General features: G+C 35.4%; 1 protein-coding gene across 1 annotated transcript in view; it reads left to right on the forward strand.

Moving 5' to 3' along the window:
• LOC128660831 (cadherin-19-like) overlaps positions 1-20,174 on the forward strand; it is a 346,558-nt gene that overhangs the window by 100,488 nt on the left and 225,896 nt on the right. The window contains exon 3 of the mRNA XM_053714877.1: positions 17,936-18,230. Within this exon, the coding sequence (XP_053570852.1) occupies positions 17,936-18,230 (295 nt within the window). The remainder of the gene's footprint in view (positions 1-17,935; positions 18,231-20,174) is intronic.

Here is a 20,174-nt window from a genome sequence, read left to right on the forward strand (position 1 = left end):
CCTCATGAAAATCAATTCTTGACCCTAGCATACAAGGCTGTATATATCTTAGCACTTGCCTCCAATCATTCCCATACCTACCTCTACTTCTTTCTTGTCACTTCCCTGTACTCCTGCCTTCTGGACTTGCTTCATAAGACTTTTACCAAGCTTTCATAGCTATAAGTATAATGCTACATCAGTACTAGTCAGGAACACTTAAACCCTAACCTAATCTATCTTTACATGTGCTCATCTCAGACCCCTCTCCTATTCTCATCAGTTCCAAAAATACACCCTGCTGACTTTCCATGGCTAACCCTGGTACATAGCTGTTCCTAATTGGTTTTAGCAGATAACAACAGCAAAAAGCAAAACAGTACACTTTATTCTAACAATATGAGTTTGGCTAGCCTTGTTGTCCGTAGACTCAATGTAAACACATATAAATTACAGCGCCTACATGTAAAATATCCCACATTCCCAAAAAAGTCCCCTAAAAACAAGAAATGTATAAAATATAAGGAACCCCTAAAAAATTGTAATTAAAACAATATGTTATAATTAAAACTTTGTATATGGTTTAATTACAATTATTTGTATAAATTTTAATTGTTTTATATTATTTTGTTACATATATTTTTCTTTATATTTTTATATTATATACAAGGCGATAAGCCTGCCCAGAGAGCAGTCTATTTTTTTGAAGTGGGGTAAAATTACAAAAAATTAAAACATCTAAAATTACAGAAAAAAATTAACGTAATTATCTATACTATAATTGCATTTGTAACGCGTCCTTCGCCGTTGTCAACTGCACGAACAGCCAAAAGAATGTAGGCTGCACGCGCAGCAAAAAAAAGCATTAACAAAAAAACACCTAACCGCCCACACGAAATATTAACAAAAAAACCTAACCGCCCGCACAAAATATTAACAAAAAACCTAACTACACGCCCAAAATAATAACAAAGAAAACTAACCACCCGCATGAAGTATTAACAAAAAAACATAAACGCCCGTACGAAGTATTAACAAAAAAACACCTAACCGCTCTCACGAGTATTAACAAAAAAACATAAACGCCCACACAAAGGCCCCAAGTTTTCAAAGTCTGGCGGACCTGATCCGACAGTGAGGATCAGGTCCGCCAGACTTTGTTGAATACGGCGAGCAATACGCTCGCCGAATTCAGCATTGTGCCAGCAGCTCACAAGAGCTGCTGATGCAACGCCGCCCCCTGCAGACTCGCGGCCAATAGTCCGCAAGCAGGGGGGTGTCAATCAACCCGATCGTACTCGATCGGGTTAATTTCCGGCGATGTGTGTCCGCCTGCTCAGAGCAGGCGGACAGGTTATGGAGCAGCGGTCTTTGTGACTGCTGCTTCATAACTGCTGTTTCTGGCGAGCCTCCATTCGGAGCTTGATACATATGCCTCAAAGTATTAACAAAAAAAACCTATCCGCATGCACAAAATAATAACAAAAAAATCTAACCGCCTGCATGAAGTATTAACAAAAAAAAGCATAAACGCACGTACGAAGTATTAACAAAAAAACACCTAACCGCCTGCATGAAGTATTAAAAAAAAAATAACCACCCGCACATAGTATTAACAAAAAAACTTAACCGCCCGCACAAAGTATTAACAAAAAAACATAAACGCCCACACAAAGTATTAACAAAAAACACCTAACCTCCCGCAAGAAATATTAACAAACACCTAACACATGTGCAAAATGTACCTCTAAACCGCCAACCCCCACATCACAAAATAATAAAGTGATTAACCCATAATCCACAACACAAATCACATAATTCAAATATTAACTCTTGGGGGCGCGGAGCCAACCGCCAATGCTGCAGGATGCATCGCTTTAGAGCTCCCCGACTCTAAACTGCCTAAAATGCTATTGTTTCCACATAAAAAGTCTGTTTAAATCCCCTAGATTGACAAACATTCCACTGAAGAAGCCGGGGAAACCTTATTTGACTAACATCGCTAACCTCATTGAGCGCGGGGTAAATATAGGAAGCTGAAGGCCTACTGGAACCGGACAGAGTCTGGACTTATCAAATCACGCTAGTGTCACAGTTACTCAACCTGCGCTAAAGATACACGAGTTGGGGTACTGGGTAGATCATTTCTCACTGCCTAAGTTTTTCCTCATAGAACTACTTACCTCCCATCATGGCTGAGATCGCCAACTACAGTTATTGACATGGGGAAGGCTACAGTAATTATTCAGGAACGATTGGTGGATTTGGTGTACAAGATGGACAAGAACTTTGATAACTTAACATATCTAATACAGCATATAATTATCGATCCACGGGAGCCTCGACCAGAGATGGTTATTGGCTCAATAGCTTGAGGATGTGATACGGAGCTACCCGCGGTCATTTCTGAGAGAGGGGGAAGGTCTATTTTTGTACCACAGAAAATACAAGGGCGGCAGGAGCTACTTGCCAAAGTTCCTCCTCCAGGAGATGCGGGTGGCGCCCAGTGGAGAGATTGGGACTGCAGCTCCTCGGATGAGATTGCCGGGGAGATCGCTGAGTTTCGAAGTGGACTTCCCATGATTGCATGTTTGGCAGCAAGTGTTCAGTTGGACTTGGAGGACTCCTTAGGTTCTCAAGAAGGTTACTGTGACTCATGTTCTGTCCAGACTTTGATATCAGCTAGCGGAGCATTTCTTTTGAGTAGAGAGTGCTGGCTCAGTCTGCAAAACAATCTCTATTCTTTGATTCGGCATAGAGTCGGAATAGGCTAAGACGCAGTTACTCCACTATCCCCTGCTCCGCTCAGATATTTACCGGTTAGCCCACTGGGGAAATGGACCTATGAGCTATTTTTATTGGACAGGATGATCTAATTTATGCTTATTCAGACTACTAAACAGTTGAATGTATGTAATTTTCTAGCCAGCCCTTCATAGCTAAATGTTTGTGCACTCTAACAGTGGGGTTCACATTATGTGTAAATTCCCAGACGATAAAGGATAGTATGAATACCGGGAACTGTTTTTAGGGAAACACAGTGTATCCTACAGGGCTTACACTTATCAATTAAAATTAAAATTAAAAGCTGGAGTCAGATGATTTTCCTACTCTAGTGCAGCAACTTGTACTTATGGGGACATTCTCTCATACCTTTCTTCTAGGTTCTTTGGAAAAATAAACACTACTGCAGAACCTGTCTATATGTTCATAACTCTACTGTTTATTAATAACCTAATGTATATATTCTATAATCCTTGGACCCGTATTTCATTGTAGGTCCTCCACCTGTTTTAGTTCCCGTACACACTTATCATCTAACCTAAATGTGGCATAAATCAGGCCTAGTTATTTACTCTGTGCCTAGATAACCCTGGTAATGCTTCAGGGAGTACTATTGTCTCCTAGCCGTCTGTTATGCCAGATAACGCCCTTTGGGCATGAAGAATGTAATAGTTCTAAGGAAAAGGACAGTCTGCTTACAGTTTGTTCATAATCTGTTTTATATCTATGATTTGAGATTTACTTGTTATATTATATACTTAATGCTGAGTAGCTATATAGTTAAATGTTAATAGATTTCGAGGATGTGTGGGAAAACTCAAAGCAATATATTTTATGTCACCCTTATTTCACCTTGATATATTGGAATTCATACACTTTATTCCATGTCAGTAGCACCTACATTTTTGTAAAAGATCATTATTACATTTCACTACATATTTTGCATTGTAAAAGATAGATATGGGATGTGCTTTTATTGGGGTACCTCTAAGTTTCATTTGTCTTTATGTTCCCCTGGACCAATGATGAGGCAACAGACATGCAAATCCCCTGCTGTAGGTAGAAGGAATTCTAGGAGACAAAACCTTTACTATTTGTTTGTTCACCTCAGCCTGTTCTGCTGGTTGCGGCCGGCTCAGCGGATTTGGATTTGGCACTATTTTCCTTAATAAAGGTGGGGTATAGCACTATAGAGAGTTAACGCAGATTTTAAAATTAATATTCTATCTACAAAGATAAGTATATAGCCTAGAATAGCTCCTCTGAAAGTACAAATGGGAATTGTGGACGTACTCATTTTGGGTGATATTACATATACTCATATTTGTTATCTTTTGCTTCTATTTTTCCTTTTCCCACTTGTAATCGTATGTTTTGAAACAAGTACATGAAAGGTTTTACTTGTCATAGCAACTGTATACCATGATCTGGGAATGATGTGGTAGAGATAGTTTACTGTATGTCCATAGATTAGCCTAATATTGCTTTATTTAAAGTGATTAGATAGCTCTCTGTATCCACTGAATTCTTGTGTTGCTGGGGCAGTTTGGGGGTGCTAGACCCTTTTATAGCTCAGCTTATCTATCTTCAGTACACTAAAGGTTGCATACAGTAACTCTAATTTCTTATTCCAAGTTTGTCTGTTAAACATTACTTTTTATATGTCACACTAGCTCATATGGGGCTCTTACTTTTTCCTCTCAGCCGGCGAGAGTTGGAAAGGTTTAATAGTCTTAACATATAACACCCCATAGGTATCGTCACAGACCAGCTTTCCTGTCCTTTGATGTAGATACTTGTGAAGTTGGGTAAAGGTTTTAATTTATCTCAATTGGGTCTGCCCCCCCCCATGCTGCTCTCCTCAGCACAAGGCCCTTATACATAGAAGCCCATGTCAGTTGGAGTAGCGACCCCAGTTGGGTTCATGTAGTCTCAATTTTCATTTGCAGTCCTACTTTGACTCCCACAATCTAAATTTGCCAAGGTTATGATGTGAGGGCTTGAGAGTTATATTTATGTTATCCCTATCTCAGTGTATATTATAATATCAGCTTAATGTTTTTATATTATCCCCTCCAGAATCTAAGGCCTATGTATCATATTAAACCCCCCCATACGCTAACATGTGCCTACATGTAACATTGGCTACATTCAGTTTTCCCTTTATTTTTATAGTTACTCTTTGTTTATTTTATTGGCTTGAGGCCTCAAGCGGTATTTACCCGCTACTGAGATCTTCCCTATTGTTGGGATTTTCCCTATTGTGTATTAACAGACCCTAGAGGGTCATAGACTGGGGCTACCTAGGATTACCAGTACTACCTAAATCAATTGGTCCAAAAGTGACCGGCTAATTAGTCTCACAAAAACTACTCTCATGTTAATTTTAAACTGAAAAAATAGAGTCTCAAATGGACAGTTACATTAGACTTTTTGCTCATATCTTGTTTATCTTTATCTTGTGCAAATGAGAGCTCCTGAGAGTCTATTTCATTCTTGTTATGTATTATATTCTTTTGTACTGTTCAATACCTTTTGAAGATGTATGGTTTCTAATGACCTCAATAAAAGAATTTAAAAAGAAAAATATTAACTCTTAAACCGCTAAACCCCACAACACAAATTACCTAATTACACTATTAACCCCTAAACCGAAAAAAACTCCACAACACCAACTAACTAATTACAATATTAATCCTAAAACCGCCAACCCCCACAACACAAAGAATGAATCTAATCACTAAGCCCCCTAACCTAACACCTACTAAGTTAAAGCCAATAACATAAAATAAAAATCTTCTTAATAAATTAATTAAATATTTAAAAAAAACCTAACATGCAATTAAAATAAAAAATCCTAACATTATTGAAAAAAAAAACAACCTAAGATTAAATTAAAAAATCTAATATTACAAAAAATAAAAAAATCTAAAATAACAGAAATAAAACAACGAAATTATCCAAAATAAAAAAATTAAACTTTATCTAATACCCCTATAAAAATAAAAAGCCCCCCCCCAATAAAAACACCCCCTAATCTAACACTAAACTACAAATAGCCCTTAACAGGGCCTTTTGTAGGGCATTGCCCTAAAGCGATCAGCTCTTTTACCAAAATAAAGTACCAATTACCCCCTAAAAGTAAACCCCCCCACCCATACAACCCCCCAAAATAAAAAAACCTAAGTCTAAAAAAACCTAAAAAGGGCAATCAGCTTTTTTTCTGCCTATTAAAAAAATTATCCAAAAATGTCTAACCCCAAAATAGGTACTCACTATTCCTGAAGTTCGGTGGTGAAGGTCTTCTTCCAGGCCACTTCATCTTCATTCAGCGTGGGGACATCTTCTATCTTCATCTGGTGCGATGGCAGCATGGAGCAGAGTTGGCCACAGAGCGGAGTTGGACACAGAGCCGGAGGGGCAGCCGTGCAGACATCCAGTGTGAAAGATCCTCTTCATTCGATTGCCGTCGCACACTGAAGATTGAATTCAAGGTACTCAATTTATATTGGGGTACCTTGCATTCCTATTGGCTGAAATTTTTTAAATCAGCCAATAGGATGAGAACTACTGAAATCCTATTGGCTGATTTGAACAGCCTATAGGATTTAAGTCCTATTGGCTGATTTAAACATTTCAGTCAATAGGAATTTTTAAATAGGATGAGAGCTACTGAAATCCTATTGGCTGATTTGAACAGCCAATAGGATTTCAGTAGCTCTCATCCTATTGACTGATTTAAAAATTTCAGTCAATAGGAATGCAAGGTACCTAAATGGGGTACCTTGCATTTAATCTTCAGTGTGCGGTGTCGATCGCATGAGGAGGATTCTACACTCTGGATGTGGGTAGGGGTTACTTTTAGGGGGTAATTGTACTTTATTTAAGTAAAAGAGCTGATCATTTTAGGGTTATTCCCTACAAAAGTCCCTTTTAAGGGCTATTGGTAGTTTAGTGTTAGATTAGGGGGTGTTTATATTTTGCGGGGTTTTTTTTATCTTGTAGGGGTATTAGTTTAGGTTTAAAATGTTGTATTTTGGATAATTACGTTTTTTTCTGTAATTTTAGATTATTTAATTTTGTAATATTAGATTTTGTTTTTTAATTTAATCTTAGTTTTTTTTAATAATGTTAGGATTTTTTATTTTAATTGTATGTTAGGTTTTTATATATTTTTTAATTTTTGATTAATTTTTTTAAGAGGATATTTTTTTTAAAAATTTTATGTTATTGGCTTTAACTTAGTGGGCATTAGGGGGCTTAGTGATTAGATTTATTCTCTGTGTTGTGGAGGTTTTTGCGGTTTAGGGGTTAATAGTGTAATTAGGTAGGCTGTGTTGTGGGGGTTTGGCGGTTTAAGGGTTAATATTTTAATTATGTTATTTGCATTGTTTAATTTGGGGATTAGGGGTTATTAATTTTATTATTTTGCGATGTGGGGGTTTGGTGGTTTAGAGGTACATTTTGCGCATGCGTTAGGTGTTTGTTAATATTTCTTGCGGGCGGTTAGGTTTTTTTGTTAATACTTTGTGCGGGTGGCTATTTTTTTTTGTTAATACTTCATGTGGGCGTTTATGTATTTTTTTTTAATACTTTGTGCGGGCGGTTAGTTTTTTTTTGTTAATACTTCGTACTGGCGTTTATGTCTTTTTTGTTAATACTTTGTGCGGGTGGTTAGGTTTTTTTGTTAATATTTTGTGCGTGCGGTTAGCTGTTTTTATGTTAAAATTTGTGTGGACGCTTAGGTGTTTTTTGTTAATGCTTCGTTTGGCTGCGCGCACAACTGACAACGTCAGTGAACGCATTACAAACGCGATTATAATATAGATATATATATATATATATAATATTTTTTCAGATTATATCTTATGAATCTTATTATAGATTAAAAATTATGTGCATCATTTAATTTTGGAAACTCGAGCAACTCATATATAATAATTTCCAAGTGGTTAAAATATTTTTATTATTTATCACTATTTTAGAATTTTTCATAAAATCTATCATTTGTGTACTTTTCATGAACATAATTCAGTTTGATTGTATGCCAGAATTGTATATATCTATTCCTTATCCCAATGAATATAAACATTTTATATAATATATTTTTCATTTGTCTTTTAACTTTTTCTTATGCCTCTAAAACTTATAGCCCATTATAACAATTCCTACGAGGGACTACAACTCCTATATTTCACTTCAATGCTTAACAAAAGTGACACCAGTGGTATTCTGGAAGTGATGTCACATGCCAGTCACACCGCTACCATTTTCAAACATATCGGATCACGAGTTACATCAGCGATCTTTAAGAGACCATCATAGTTAAGGGCAACATAAGGAAAATATAGGCTTTTATAAAGGATTACAAGTATACATTCATTTTTGGTGGGAATTATCAAAGTTCCCAATTCTTTGTAATGGTTATTTAAACTGAGATACTATGAGCAGCAATTACTCTTGAAAAAGACCCTTATCTAGGGCCCAAACATGTTGATACTAATCCTGCTCGATTTTTCAGAATAAACCAGTATTTGGCAAACCTCATTTTTCAGTGGGGTTACAAGGTTTCATTTCCGATATTGCACTACGTTATTTATTTATTTATATACACATATTAACACATAAATATATATGTATATACATATACATTTAGATTTATTTATAAATTCATTTAGATATATTTAGATTTGCTGCACTAGTTCTCATGCTGTATGAGATCACATTGCTCCTCACCTGTAATACCAGTGCACATTTGTGTGCGCTGGTATTACAAAGCGGAGAGAAAATATCGCTTTAGCACTCCACTTATAATCTGGCCCTAGTTATGTTGCCTAATTTGTATACCATCTTAAATTCTTGTATCATGTAAGGATAATATGCATTACCATCTTAAAATGTTCCACAACACATTTATTACAGCAGCCAATACTTATTTAGTCTACTGGTGATGAACAGCCATTAGATCCAATCATGAACTAGCAGGCATCACTTCTAGTTTTCAGAATCATTTAAAACCCCACAAGTGTGGCCGCCCACCTTTGAATAAACCCCTTAAAGGTAAAACATGTTATGGAGTTGTGAAACTTTTGGGGTCCATTTTATTTAAAGTTCAACATGTATCTAGCATAATATTGATGTGCAAAATAGCAGAGCATGTATACCAATTTATGCAGGTCTAAATCAGCAGCCATTATTGTTGTATAAGACAGAACAAATATTATCAGAACAGATACTACATTGTGAAATATTTGAAGAGGAGTATATATCAACCCTTTTGAATATCATATTCACAATCCGGTTACAAATATAACATCTATTATTAATAAAATATATTTCAGGAGCATTTATATATAAGCATTCTTAAGATATATTTAATCACACTTCTTCATCTAGCATATCTTGACTTAACTATCTGTGTTCCTACTAATATTAATAGCCCTGTTTATTAAAATGTAACATTCATCCAATATTATTACAGGAGGGACATTTAAACAGGAGTTTATATTTAGATACACTACAACTTATAATTTAAATTTGTCATATTTTTTTATACTTTTAAAAAAATTGATGTTTTAAGGCAAGCCTGCTTCCACAATAGTCTGAATAGAGAGTGCGTAGAAAGCATCCTTTGTTAGGACTCTTTATTCCCCAATATAGCCAGTATCCTAGTAGATGTATAGCACCACTCCCAATTTACAAACACTCTTACATTGAATTACAAACTCAATATATAATATAAGTAGTTTTATAACTGTGAGATTGATTGCCCTTATAGTGCCGTTTTGAGTGATTTCATATAGCATATGCCCAGCAAGTCGGCCCAATATTTCCTAAAGTTATAAACGTATCTAGTTCGTAGGTTAGCCGTATGCTTATCCCAGGCATTCTTGAAGTCTTTCACAATGTTTGTCATTACCACCTCTTGTGGAAGTTTATTCCATGAATCAATCACCCTTCTGTAAAGAAAGTGCTTTCACAAATTACTCCTGAATCTACTACCCTTCAGCTTGAGATCATGACCACTTGTTATTGAATATTTTTTTAATGTCAAATACTCACAGCTGTAGCTTTACTAAGCTCATTAATATACTTTTACTATATATCATTTTTTAAACCATATATCATTTTCTCCTTTGCACATATTCTACTTTGTTTATATCCTTCTGAAGATATTACATCCAGAACTGAACACAATGCTGAAGATCTGGCCTAACTAGTCATCTGTAAAGTGTAATAAGAACCTTACTAATTCTGCTGCAAATACTTTGACCAATACATTCTATTGGCATTATTTGTTGCAATATTACATTGTTTACTAGTTTAAATCAACTGAAATAATAATTGGCAAGCCCCAGTCCTCATTTGTAACAGTCAGTAAAGTGTAATTGAATCTGTAATTAACATTTGTATTTTTCTTTCCTAAATGTATAATTTTTTACTTTGCAGTGTTAAATTTTAGATCCCAGTCATTTGTTCAGTCCTCCAAATTTTTATATCACTTCTCATTTGCCCCCCCTCGTAGCCCTTTGCTGATATCACTGATAAATATGTTAAACAAAACTTGCTCCAGAACTGACCCCTGAGGAATACCACTAGTAACTGCCCCCTCTTCTAAATGTACTCCATTTATTAAGACACTGCTTCCTATTCTTATGCAAGCATCATTTTTGAGTCTAGACCAAGGAAATACAGTTTGTGAATGTGTTTGTTGTTTGGGATGGTGTCAAATTATTTGCTGAAATCTAGATATGCTGCATCAACTGTTCCACCCTAGTCTAATCATTTTGTTACATATTCAAAGTCAATTAGATTAGTCTGACATGAGTTCCCTGAAGTAAAACAATGCTAATTTTGTTCCTCCAATTTTTTGTTTTTCTTTATGTAAGTCATAATTCTTTCTTTTAAGATAGTTTCCATTATTTTCCCTACTACTAAAGTTAAGCTGACTGACCCATGCTTACCAGATTCAACCAACTGCCTTTTTTATGAAGAGGTACTCTTGTCAATAGATCAGTTAAAGGGGCAGCTAGCACAAATCAATGTTCCTTTAAAACCCTTGGATGAATATTATCAGGACCCACTGATTTTTTTACATTTATTCTTGATAATATCAATAAAACCTCATTCTCTGTAAAAAGATTAGTCTGAAGCTCATTTCCATTTATTGTAGTTTCCCTTAATGTAGACATTCTATCTTCACAATCTTTTGTGAAGACAGAACAGGAAAAATCATTGAGACAGTCTGCAATTTGTTTATCTCATACTATTTTACCATCAACTATTTTCAATTTTACTATTCCAAATTTAATTTTTGTGGTATTTTTTGTGGTATTTTACTTTTTCCTCCAAGCAGTTAAAGGTAAAAGAGCTTTGAACTTTTTTAATTTAGAATAGGGTAGGGCATTTTTTTTATTTTGGGGGTCTTTGTTATTTTATTAGGGGGCTTAGAGTAGGTGTAATTAGTTTAAAATTGTTGTAATATTTTTCTAATGTTTGTAAATATTTTTTTATTTTTTGTAACTTAGTTCTTTTTTATTTTTTGTACTTTAGTTAGTTTATTTAATTGTAGTTATTTGTAGGTATTGTATTTAATTAATTTATTGATAGTGTAGTGTTAGGTTTAATTGCAGATAATTGTAGGTATTTTATTTAATTAATTTATTGATAGTGTAGTGTTAGGTTTAATTGTAACTTAGGTTAGGATTTATTTTACAGGTAATTTTGTAATTATTTTAACTAGGTAACTATTAAATAGTTATTAACTATTTAATAGCTATTGTACCTGGTTAATATAATAACAAAGTTGCCTGTAAAATAAATATTAATCCTAAAATAGCTACAATATAATTATAATTTATATTGTAGCTATATTAGGGTTTATTTTACAGGTAAGTATTTAGCTTTAAATAGGAATAAGTTATTTAATAATAGTTAATTTATTTAGTTAGATTTAAATTATATTTAAGTTAGGGGGGTGTTAGGGTTAGGGTTAGAATTAGCTTTAGGGGTTAAAAAATTTATTAGAATAGCGGTGAGCTCCGGTCGGCAGATTAGGGGTTAATGCTTGAAGTTAGGTGTCGGCAATGTTAGGGAGGGCAGGTTAGGGGTTAATACTATTTATTATAGGGTTATTGAGGCGGGAGTGAGGCGGATTAGGGGTTAATAACTTTATTATAATTGTGGCGCGGTCCGGTCGGCAGATTAGGGGTTAATAAGTGTAGGCAGGTGGAGGCGATGTTGAGGGGGCAGATTAGGGGTTAATAAATATAATATAGGGGTCGGGAGTGTTAGGGGCAGCAGATTAGGGGTACATAAGTATAACGTATCTTGCGGCGGCGTGCGGACGGCAGATTAGGGGTTAAAAATTTTTAATAGAGTGGCAGCGATGTGGGGGGACCTCGGTTTAGGGGTACATAGGTAGTTTATGGGTGTTAGTGTACTTTAGAGCACAGTAGTTAAGAGCTTTATAAACCGGCGTTAGCCCAGAAAGCTCTTAACTACTGACTTTTTTCTGCGGCTGGAGTTTTGTCGTTAGATTTCTAACGCTCACTTCAGCCACGACTCTAAATACCGGCGTTAGAAAGATCCCATTGAAAAGATAGGATACGCAAATGGCGTAGGGGGATCTGCGGTATGGAAAAGTTGCGGCTGTAAAGTGAGTGTTAGACCCTTTCCTGACTGACTCCAAATACCAGAGGGCGGTAAAAACCAGCGTTAGGAGTCTCTAATGCTGGTTTTGACGACTACCGCCCAACTCTAAATCTAGGCGATAGTTTTTCAATAGTCATCAAATCTTCACTAGTGGTGGCAGTTTCAACAGACTAAAGCAACTATTTTAAATGTAAATGTATTATAGTGGCTACGGTGTAGTAGGGGGAAGGATAGGGGTTAATAAATTTATTACAGTGGCGACGGTGTAGGGGGGGCAGGATAGGGGTTAATAAATTTAATATAGGTTGCGGCGGGGTCCGGGAGCGGCGGTTTAGGGGTTAATACATATATTATAGTTGTGGCGGGGTCAGGAAACGGCAGTTTAGGGGTTAATACATATATTATAGTTGCGGCCGGGTCAGGGAGCGGCGGTTTAGGGGTTAATATGTTTATTACAGCTTGCGGTGGGCTCCGGGAGCGGCAGTTTAGGGGGTAAACACTTTATTTACTTGCGGCGGTGTAGGGGGGACAGATTAGGGGTGTTTAGACTTGGGGTACATGCTAGGGTGTTAGGTGCAGACATCTCCCATAGGAATCAATGGGATGTCTGGCAGCAGCGAACATGAACTTTCGCTATGGTCAGACTCCCATTGATTCCTATGGGATCCGACGCCTCCGGGGCGGCGGATTGAAAACCAGGTACGCTGGGCCGTAAAAGTGCCGAGCGTACCTGCTAGTTTTTTGATAACTAGCAAAAGTAGTCAGATTGTGCCGCACTTGTGTGTGGAACATCTGGAGTGACGTAAGAATCGATCTGTGTCAGACTGAGTCCGGCGGATCGAAGCTTACGTCACAAAATTCTACTTTTGCCGGTATCTAGGGCTTGATAACTAAGGAGAATCAGCCTCGCCACAAATACGCTGCGGAATTCCAGCGTATTTGAGATTGACGGCTTGATAACTACCCCCCATTGTCAACTACCATTGTGACTATGATGTAATATTTTGATATGTTGGTTAGCTTAGATAGTGAAGAATTTTGGGTTCATTAATCAAATGAAAAACATAAATTTACTTTATGGACATGATAAATAGTAATGGATATTATTTGAAAAGCATAATACATCTCACAGGAGTTGTATTAGGCTTTGATACCAAGGAGACCAATACTATAAAACTCTCCACTAAGTGCGTTCGGATTTGGACTGGTTATGAACTTTTACAAAAATTTTATCTATCGCACTTTTTCATATGTCTTGATATTTCTCCATTTAAATGAATTCCAATAAATACGATTACTCTGTTTTCAGCACAGAGGGCCCAATTCTATATAATGTATAACAATGTCTGCCATTTCATTTTCATGAGATCTTTAATGACAGCATTAACATTTTGGAATGAACAATTAAGCAGATGTTATTGTATTTAAAGGCATCAGTGACTTATATTGTATTTAAAGGGATGTTACACTGTAAAATGTTCTCCCTTTTAATGTGTTCTCATTTAATGTTGGGGGGGGTTGTATTTTTCTTTTACAGGCAAAAGAGCTGAATTTTTTGGGGCATGCCCCACGAAAGGCTCTTTTAAGGGCTGGTAAGGTAAAAGAGCTTTGAACTTTTTTATTTTAGAATAGGGTAGGGCATTTTTTTATTTTGGGGGGCTTTGTTATTTTATTAGGGGGCTTAGACTAGGTGTAAGTAGCTTAAAATTGTTGTAATATTTTTTAAATGTTTGTAACTTATTTTTTTATTTTTTGGTAACTTAGCTTTTTTTATTTTTTGTACTTTAGTTAGTTTATGTAATTGTATTTAATTGTAGTTATTTGTAGTTAATTTATTTAATTAATTTAATGATAGTGTAGTGTTAGGTTTAACTGTAACTTAGGTTAGGATTTATTTTACAGGTAATTTTGTATTTCTTTTAGCTAGGTAGTTATTAAATAGTCAATAACTATTTAATAACTATTCTAACTAGCTAAAATAAATACAAAGTTACCTGTAAAATAAATATAAATCCTAAGATAGCTACAATGTAATTATTAATTATATTGTAGCTATCTTAGGGTTTATTTTACAGGTAAGTATTTAGTTTTAAATAGGAATAATTTATTAAAGTATAGTGTAGTGTTAAGTGTAATTGTAACTTAGGTTAGTTTTTATTTTACAGGTAAATTTCTCTTTATTTTAGCTAGGTAGCTATTAAATAGTTAATAACTATTTAATAGCTATTGTACCTAGTTAAAATAAATTGAAATTTGCCTGTAAAATAAAAATAATTCCTAAAATAGCTACAATATAATTATTCTTTATATTGTAGCTATATTAGGGTTTATTTTAAAGGTAAATTTTTAGTTTTAAATAGGATTAATTTAGTTCATAATAGAAATATTATTTAGATTTATTTAATTAATATTTAAGTTAGGGGGTGTTAGGGTTAGTGTTAGACTTAGGTTTAGGGGTTAATAATTTTATTACAGTGGCGGCGGTGTAGTGGGGGGCAGGATAGGGGTTAATACATTTATTATAGGTGGCGACGGTGTAGGGGGGCAGATTAGGGGTTAATAAGTTTAATATAGGTTGCGGCGGGGTCAGGGAGTGGCGGTTTAGGGGTTAAACTATTTATTTAGTTGCGGCGAGGTGCGGGATCAGCAGGATAGGGGTTAATAACTTTATTATAGAGGGCGACGGTATAGAGGGGCAGGATAGGGGTTACTAGGTATAATGTAGGTTGCGGCGGTGTCCGGGAGTGGCGGTTTAGGGGTTAATACATTTATAAGAGTTGCAGCGGGGTCTAACAGCGGCGGTTTAGGGGTTACTAACTTTATTTAGTTGCGGGGGGCTCCGGGGGCGCTGGTATAGGGGGTAGATCAGTGTAGTTTAGTGTGGGTGCTTAGTGACAGGCTAGCAAGAAAGCTGTAAAAAAGCGAGAAAGCTGTGAGGCGAGCTTAGGCGGGCGTATTGGGCCGGCGAAGGCAGGAAAATTAGACACGTTGATAACTACCCCCCATTATAGTTTAACTTCTCATGACAATTTTTTATAAATTCCAAATCTCCAAAAATAATCTATTGGTTACAAACCATAATAAAGAGATACTGTCAACAAATTGAATAAGTTTAATAATGTGTTTAGCATATTAGCATATATTTTATGCACTGATATGTTTCCTTCTTCCAATAGGCCATAAAGATGTTAACATTAGCAGAAGCTGTAGTGGCCCATACATATTACTTTCAAATCTAAATAAAACTCAGAAAAAAAAAACTTCAGTAATATCATTGAAAAATAAATTAACTAAATAAATCAAATATATGTTTTACAATTTATGTTTAACACACACATAACTCTTATTATATAATTTGGAACATGCAATATAACAAGAAAATTAACATCAAATCTTCAATATCATGTACTTATAGGTAAAATCCAAATATATGGCCGAAGGTTTCAAACGAGAGAGAGAAATATAAAAAAATATATATGTAACAATTCTTTATAGATAATCCAAATAACATGTTGCATTACAATTCATTATATCCATGTATAAATACCCTTAAAACAATATCTTCTTGGATCTCATTCTCTGATGGAATAATGCTTCCAAACTTCCTGTTCCTGGGTCTTTCTAATCTTTTATACTTTACTACAGTTTTTCTTTCATTGCTTTTGTCTGAGGTGATCTCAGGATCTTTAAAGAAATGCTAGCTCTTCAAAAATCTGCTCTCTGTACTCCAGGATTACTGCTTTCCAAAGCTTAACTGAGCATTTGTTTGGCCAGTCCTTCATCTAATAAGCCATGCTGAATATTTGGAGTGGGGAGATAAATATCCTGGTACCTTGATGTCTCACAAATGACCATGCACCCTTAGATTTGAATTCTCAGGATTTAAAAACCAAATATCCCTATTTACATTTCAAAGGAAAGGTGGTATCCATTACTCTGTTTATCCTAGACAGATATCCAGAAATATACACACACACACTCATGGATAGCCACATTTCTCATTAGCATTAAGAGACTTCCTTCTTTCTAATATAATTTCTAAGACCTTTATCAAATGATATTATCTCTAATTTGATATTTCTTATAAAGTATATAATTTCAACCAATCTTAAAGGGACACTCAAGTCAAAATTAAACTTCATGATTCAGATACAGCAGGAAATTTTAAACAACTTTCCAATTTACTTCCATTAACAAAATGTGCACAGTCTTTTTATATTTACACTTTTTGAGTCACCAACTACTACTGAGCATGTGCATGAATTCACAGCATATACGTATATGCATTTATGATTGGATCATGGCTGTCACATGGTACAGGTCTGTCACATGGTACATGTCTTCTTATCATGCATTTGTTGATTATGCAAATCTACTGTGTTGTTAACTGGTCCTTTAAGAAAAAGTAATTTTCACATGAGGAGACACAGACAATACCTTAGATAAGAATATTAACCTGCCAGTAGTATTTAGCAATAGCTGCACAAATATGTTTCTGAGTATGGGGCCTATCTATCAAGCTCTGAATGGAGCTTGAGGCCCTGTGTTTCTGACGAGTCTGCATGCTCACCATATACAGCAGTTATGAAGCAGCATTCTAAAGACCGCTGCTCCATAACCCTGTCCGCCTCCTCTGAGCAGGCGGACAGACATCGCCGGAATTCAACCCGATCGAGTACGATCGGGTTGATTGACAGCCCCTGCTGGTGGCCAATTGGCCGCGAGTCTGCAGAGGGAGGTGTTGCACCAGCAACCCACAAGAGCTGCTGGTGTAATCCTGAATACAGAGAGCGTATTGCTCTCCGCATTCAGCGATGACTATCGGACCTGATCCGCACTGTCGGATCAGGTCCGACAGACATATGATAAATAGGCCTCTATGTCTGAATATTTAAGTCTTGCAACACTTGTCATAAATAGTTTCAAATAGTTTATGAAACCATTGCTCATTGTATTTAAGTAAATATTCTTTATTTTGATTAATACGATATGCAAAATGTATTTACTGGCCCAGCAAGTAGAAAAAAAAAATATTAGTTAAAGAGGTTTGAAATCTCTGGGCTGTTATAATTGGATGCTTCTAACAATTCCAAACCTACATTTGTTAAAATAGGTCATAGGGATTTCAGAAAGTACCCTTTTCCCAGTGCATGTTAGGGATTGTTTTGATTTAATAATGAAGTAATTTCTAAATTGAATGTCAGCAAGTCAAATAAATGCTTTATCAATTTCATTTATGTGGAAATTAGTTTGATCTGATAAGAATAGCCTTGAGACATTTAACATCACACTGTTAAATTATCTAGAAATCCTATATATGAGTTAAATGAGTGTAAAACAAGTAAAACAATTATTTCAATATGTTGATATGAATTAATGTGTTGAAATATATTTAAAAAAATTTGACACTTTTTAATCAACACAATATAAGAAATATAATACATATAATTAATATTATTGTTGTTGTTATTTTTTAATGCAATCCAAATCTTACATTTTAATTTTATTTTCTCAACAGATAAAATCTGATATGGACAAACAAGATGGAACAGTTAAATATGTTTTATCAGGAGATGGAGCAAAAACTGTTTTTACAATAGATGAAAATTCAGGAGTTATTTATGTTCTTAAGAAACTTGATCGAGAAGTGAAAGGCTCATATACCCTAAGAGCTCAGGCCATAAACAGCTTTACAGGGGTTCCAGTTGAACCAGAATCTGAATTTATTATTAAAGTTCTGGATATAAATGACCATGAACCAAAATTTATCACTGAACCGTATGTTACCACCATTCCTGAAATGTCTCCAGAAGGTATGCTTAAAAAATAAAAAAAATAAATAAATTAAAAAAAAAAAAGGTTAAAAAAAAAGGTTAAAGTATACTATATATACTGCTATATATATATATGTATATATATATATATATATATATATATATGTATATATATATATATATATATATATATATATATATATATATATATACATATACATATATATACTATTTATTTTAAAACATATTTTGATGCTTATTTTTTATTTCTCTGTCTTGGAAATTTTTTGAAGACATTAATTAAATTCCTGTTCTGTTACAAATGTAATGAAATCCATTAGCAAGCCTTTATTACAATTTATTCGAGTTCCTGTGTTTTATTTCTGTCATTCCAATATATTAGAAGAGCCACCATATGAATTAGTAAAAATATCTAAATTAGTAAACAGTATGGACAAGATTACAAGTGGAGCTCTATTTAGCGCATTTACTTGTGTGCTTACTGTGCTAGAAGTAAAGTTTTTGAGTGTGTCGGGTTTTGTTCCTATTACAAGTTGAGAGTAAAAAGTTATCGCTCTTGGGCTAACCCGATGCACTCAAAAAGCCGATGTGAGAATATTGAATGTGATAACCTATTCCCCCATAGACGTCGATGGAGAAAAAGTGAAAAAAAAACACCCCACTCTTACGCAACCCCAATTGCATATTTTCATGTCTGCTAACCCAACATGAAAATAGTTCACATTTAAATGTTCTTCACATCAAAGAATTTGTTCTATGTATATATAAATGCATATTTCTACATATATCTGATGTTTTGTTAGTACAATTTATATCTATACCTATATATATATATTTATTTGAAAGACTTCTGGAGTGCTTCTTGTTTTTTGCTATAATCCTATTTTTGTTAGCACCCGAAGCTGTTGCCTTCTTAGGATCTGGAGTGCACTTTGCCTGTATATATATATATATATATATATATATATATATATCTATATAAAAGAATACACCTATTTAGGGAGAGAAGGCCGGGACACCTGTGAGCAGTGAACAAGTGCCTAAGGGAACAAAAATGTCTGCTGCACAAAAGCCCAGCTGTCTTCACTACTAGGCCTCTAGTTATCAAGCTATCTACTTCCCTGCATTCGCCGGCCCAATACGCTCGCCTAAGCTTGCCTTACATCGCCGCCGCGGACCAGAATACGTTCGCCAAAGTTATCAAGAAAGCTGTCAAGAATCCGCGCACCAAGTATGGAGCGATGAGCAGTGGACTGTTGTTAACTGACAGTCATCGATCTTGCTGCTCATCGGCTTCTTCACAGCTTTCTTGCTAGCCTGTCACTAAGCACCCACACTATACTATACTGTTTTACCCCCTAAACCACCACTCACTGAGCCCCCCGCAACTGAATAAAGTTATTAACCCCTAAACCGCCGCTCCCAGCCCCCGCCGCAACTATAATAAATAATTGAACCCCTAAACCACCGCTCCCGGACCCCGCCGCCACCTACATTATACCTATTAACCCCTAATCTGCCGCCCCCTAAACCACCGCCACCTACATAAAGTTATTAACCCCTATCCTGCCGATCCTGGACCCCGCCGCAAATAAATGAATTGTTTAACCCCTAAACCGCCGCACACGGAGCCCGCCGCCACCTACATTACATTTATTAACCCCTATCCTGCCCCCCTACACCGCTGCCACCTTCATTACATTGATTAACCCCTAATCTACCCCCCTACACTGCCGCCACTATATCAAATGAATTAACCTCAAAACCTAAGTCTAGCCCTAACACCCCTCTAACTTATATATATTTTAAATTAATCTAAATAAATATTCCTATAATTAAATAAATTAATCCTATTTAAAAATAAATACTTACCTATAAAATAAACCCTAAGATAGCTACAATATAATTAATAATTACATTATAGCTATTTTAGGGTTTATATTTATTTTACAGACAACTTTG

Source organism: Bombina bombina, chromosome 5 (genome assembly GCF_027579735.1).
Source record: "Bombina bombina isolate aBomBom1 chromosome 5, aBomBom1.pri, whole genome shotgun sequence".
Classification (NCBI taxonomy): Eukaryota; Metazoa; Chordata; class Amphibia; order Anura; family Bombinatoridae; genus Bombina; species Bombina bombina.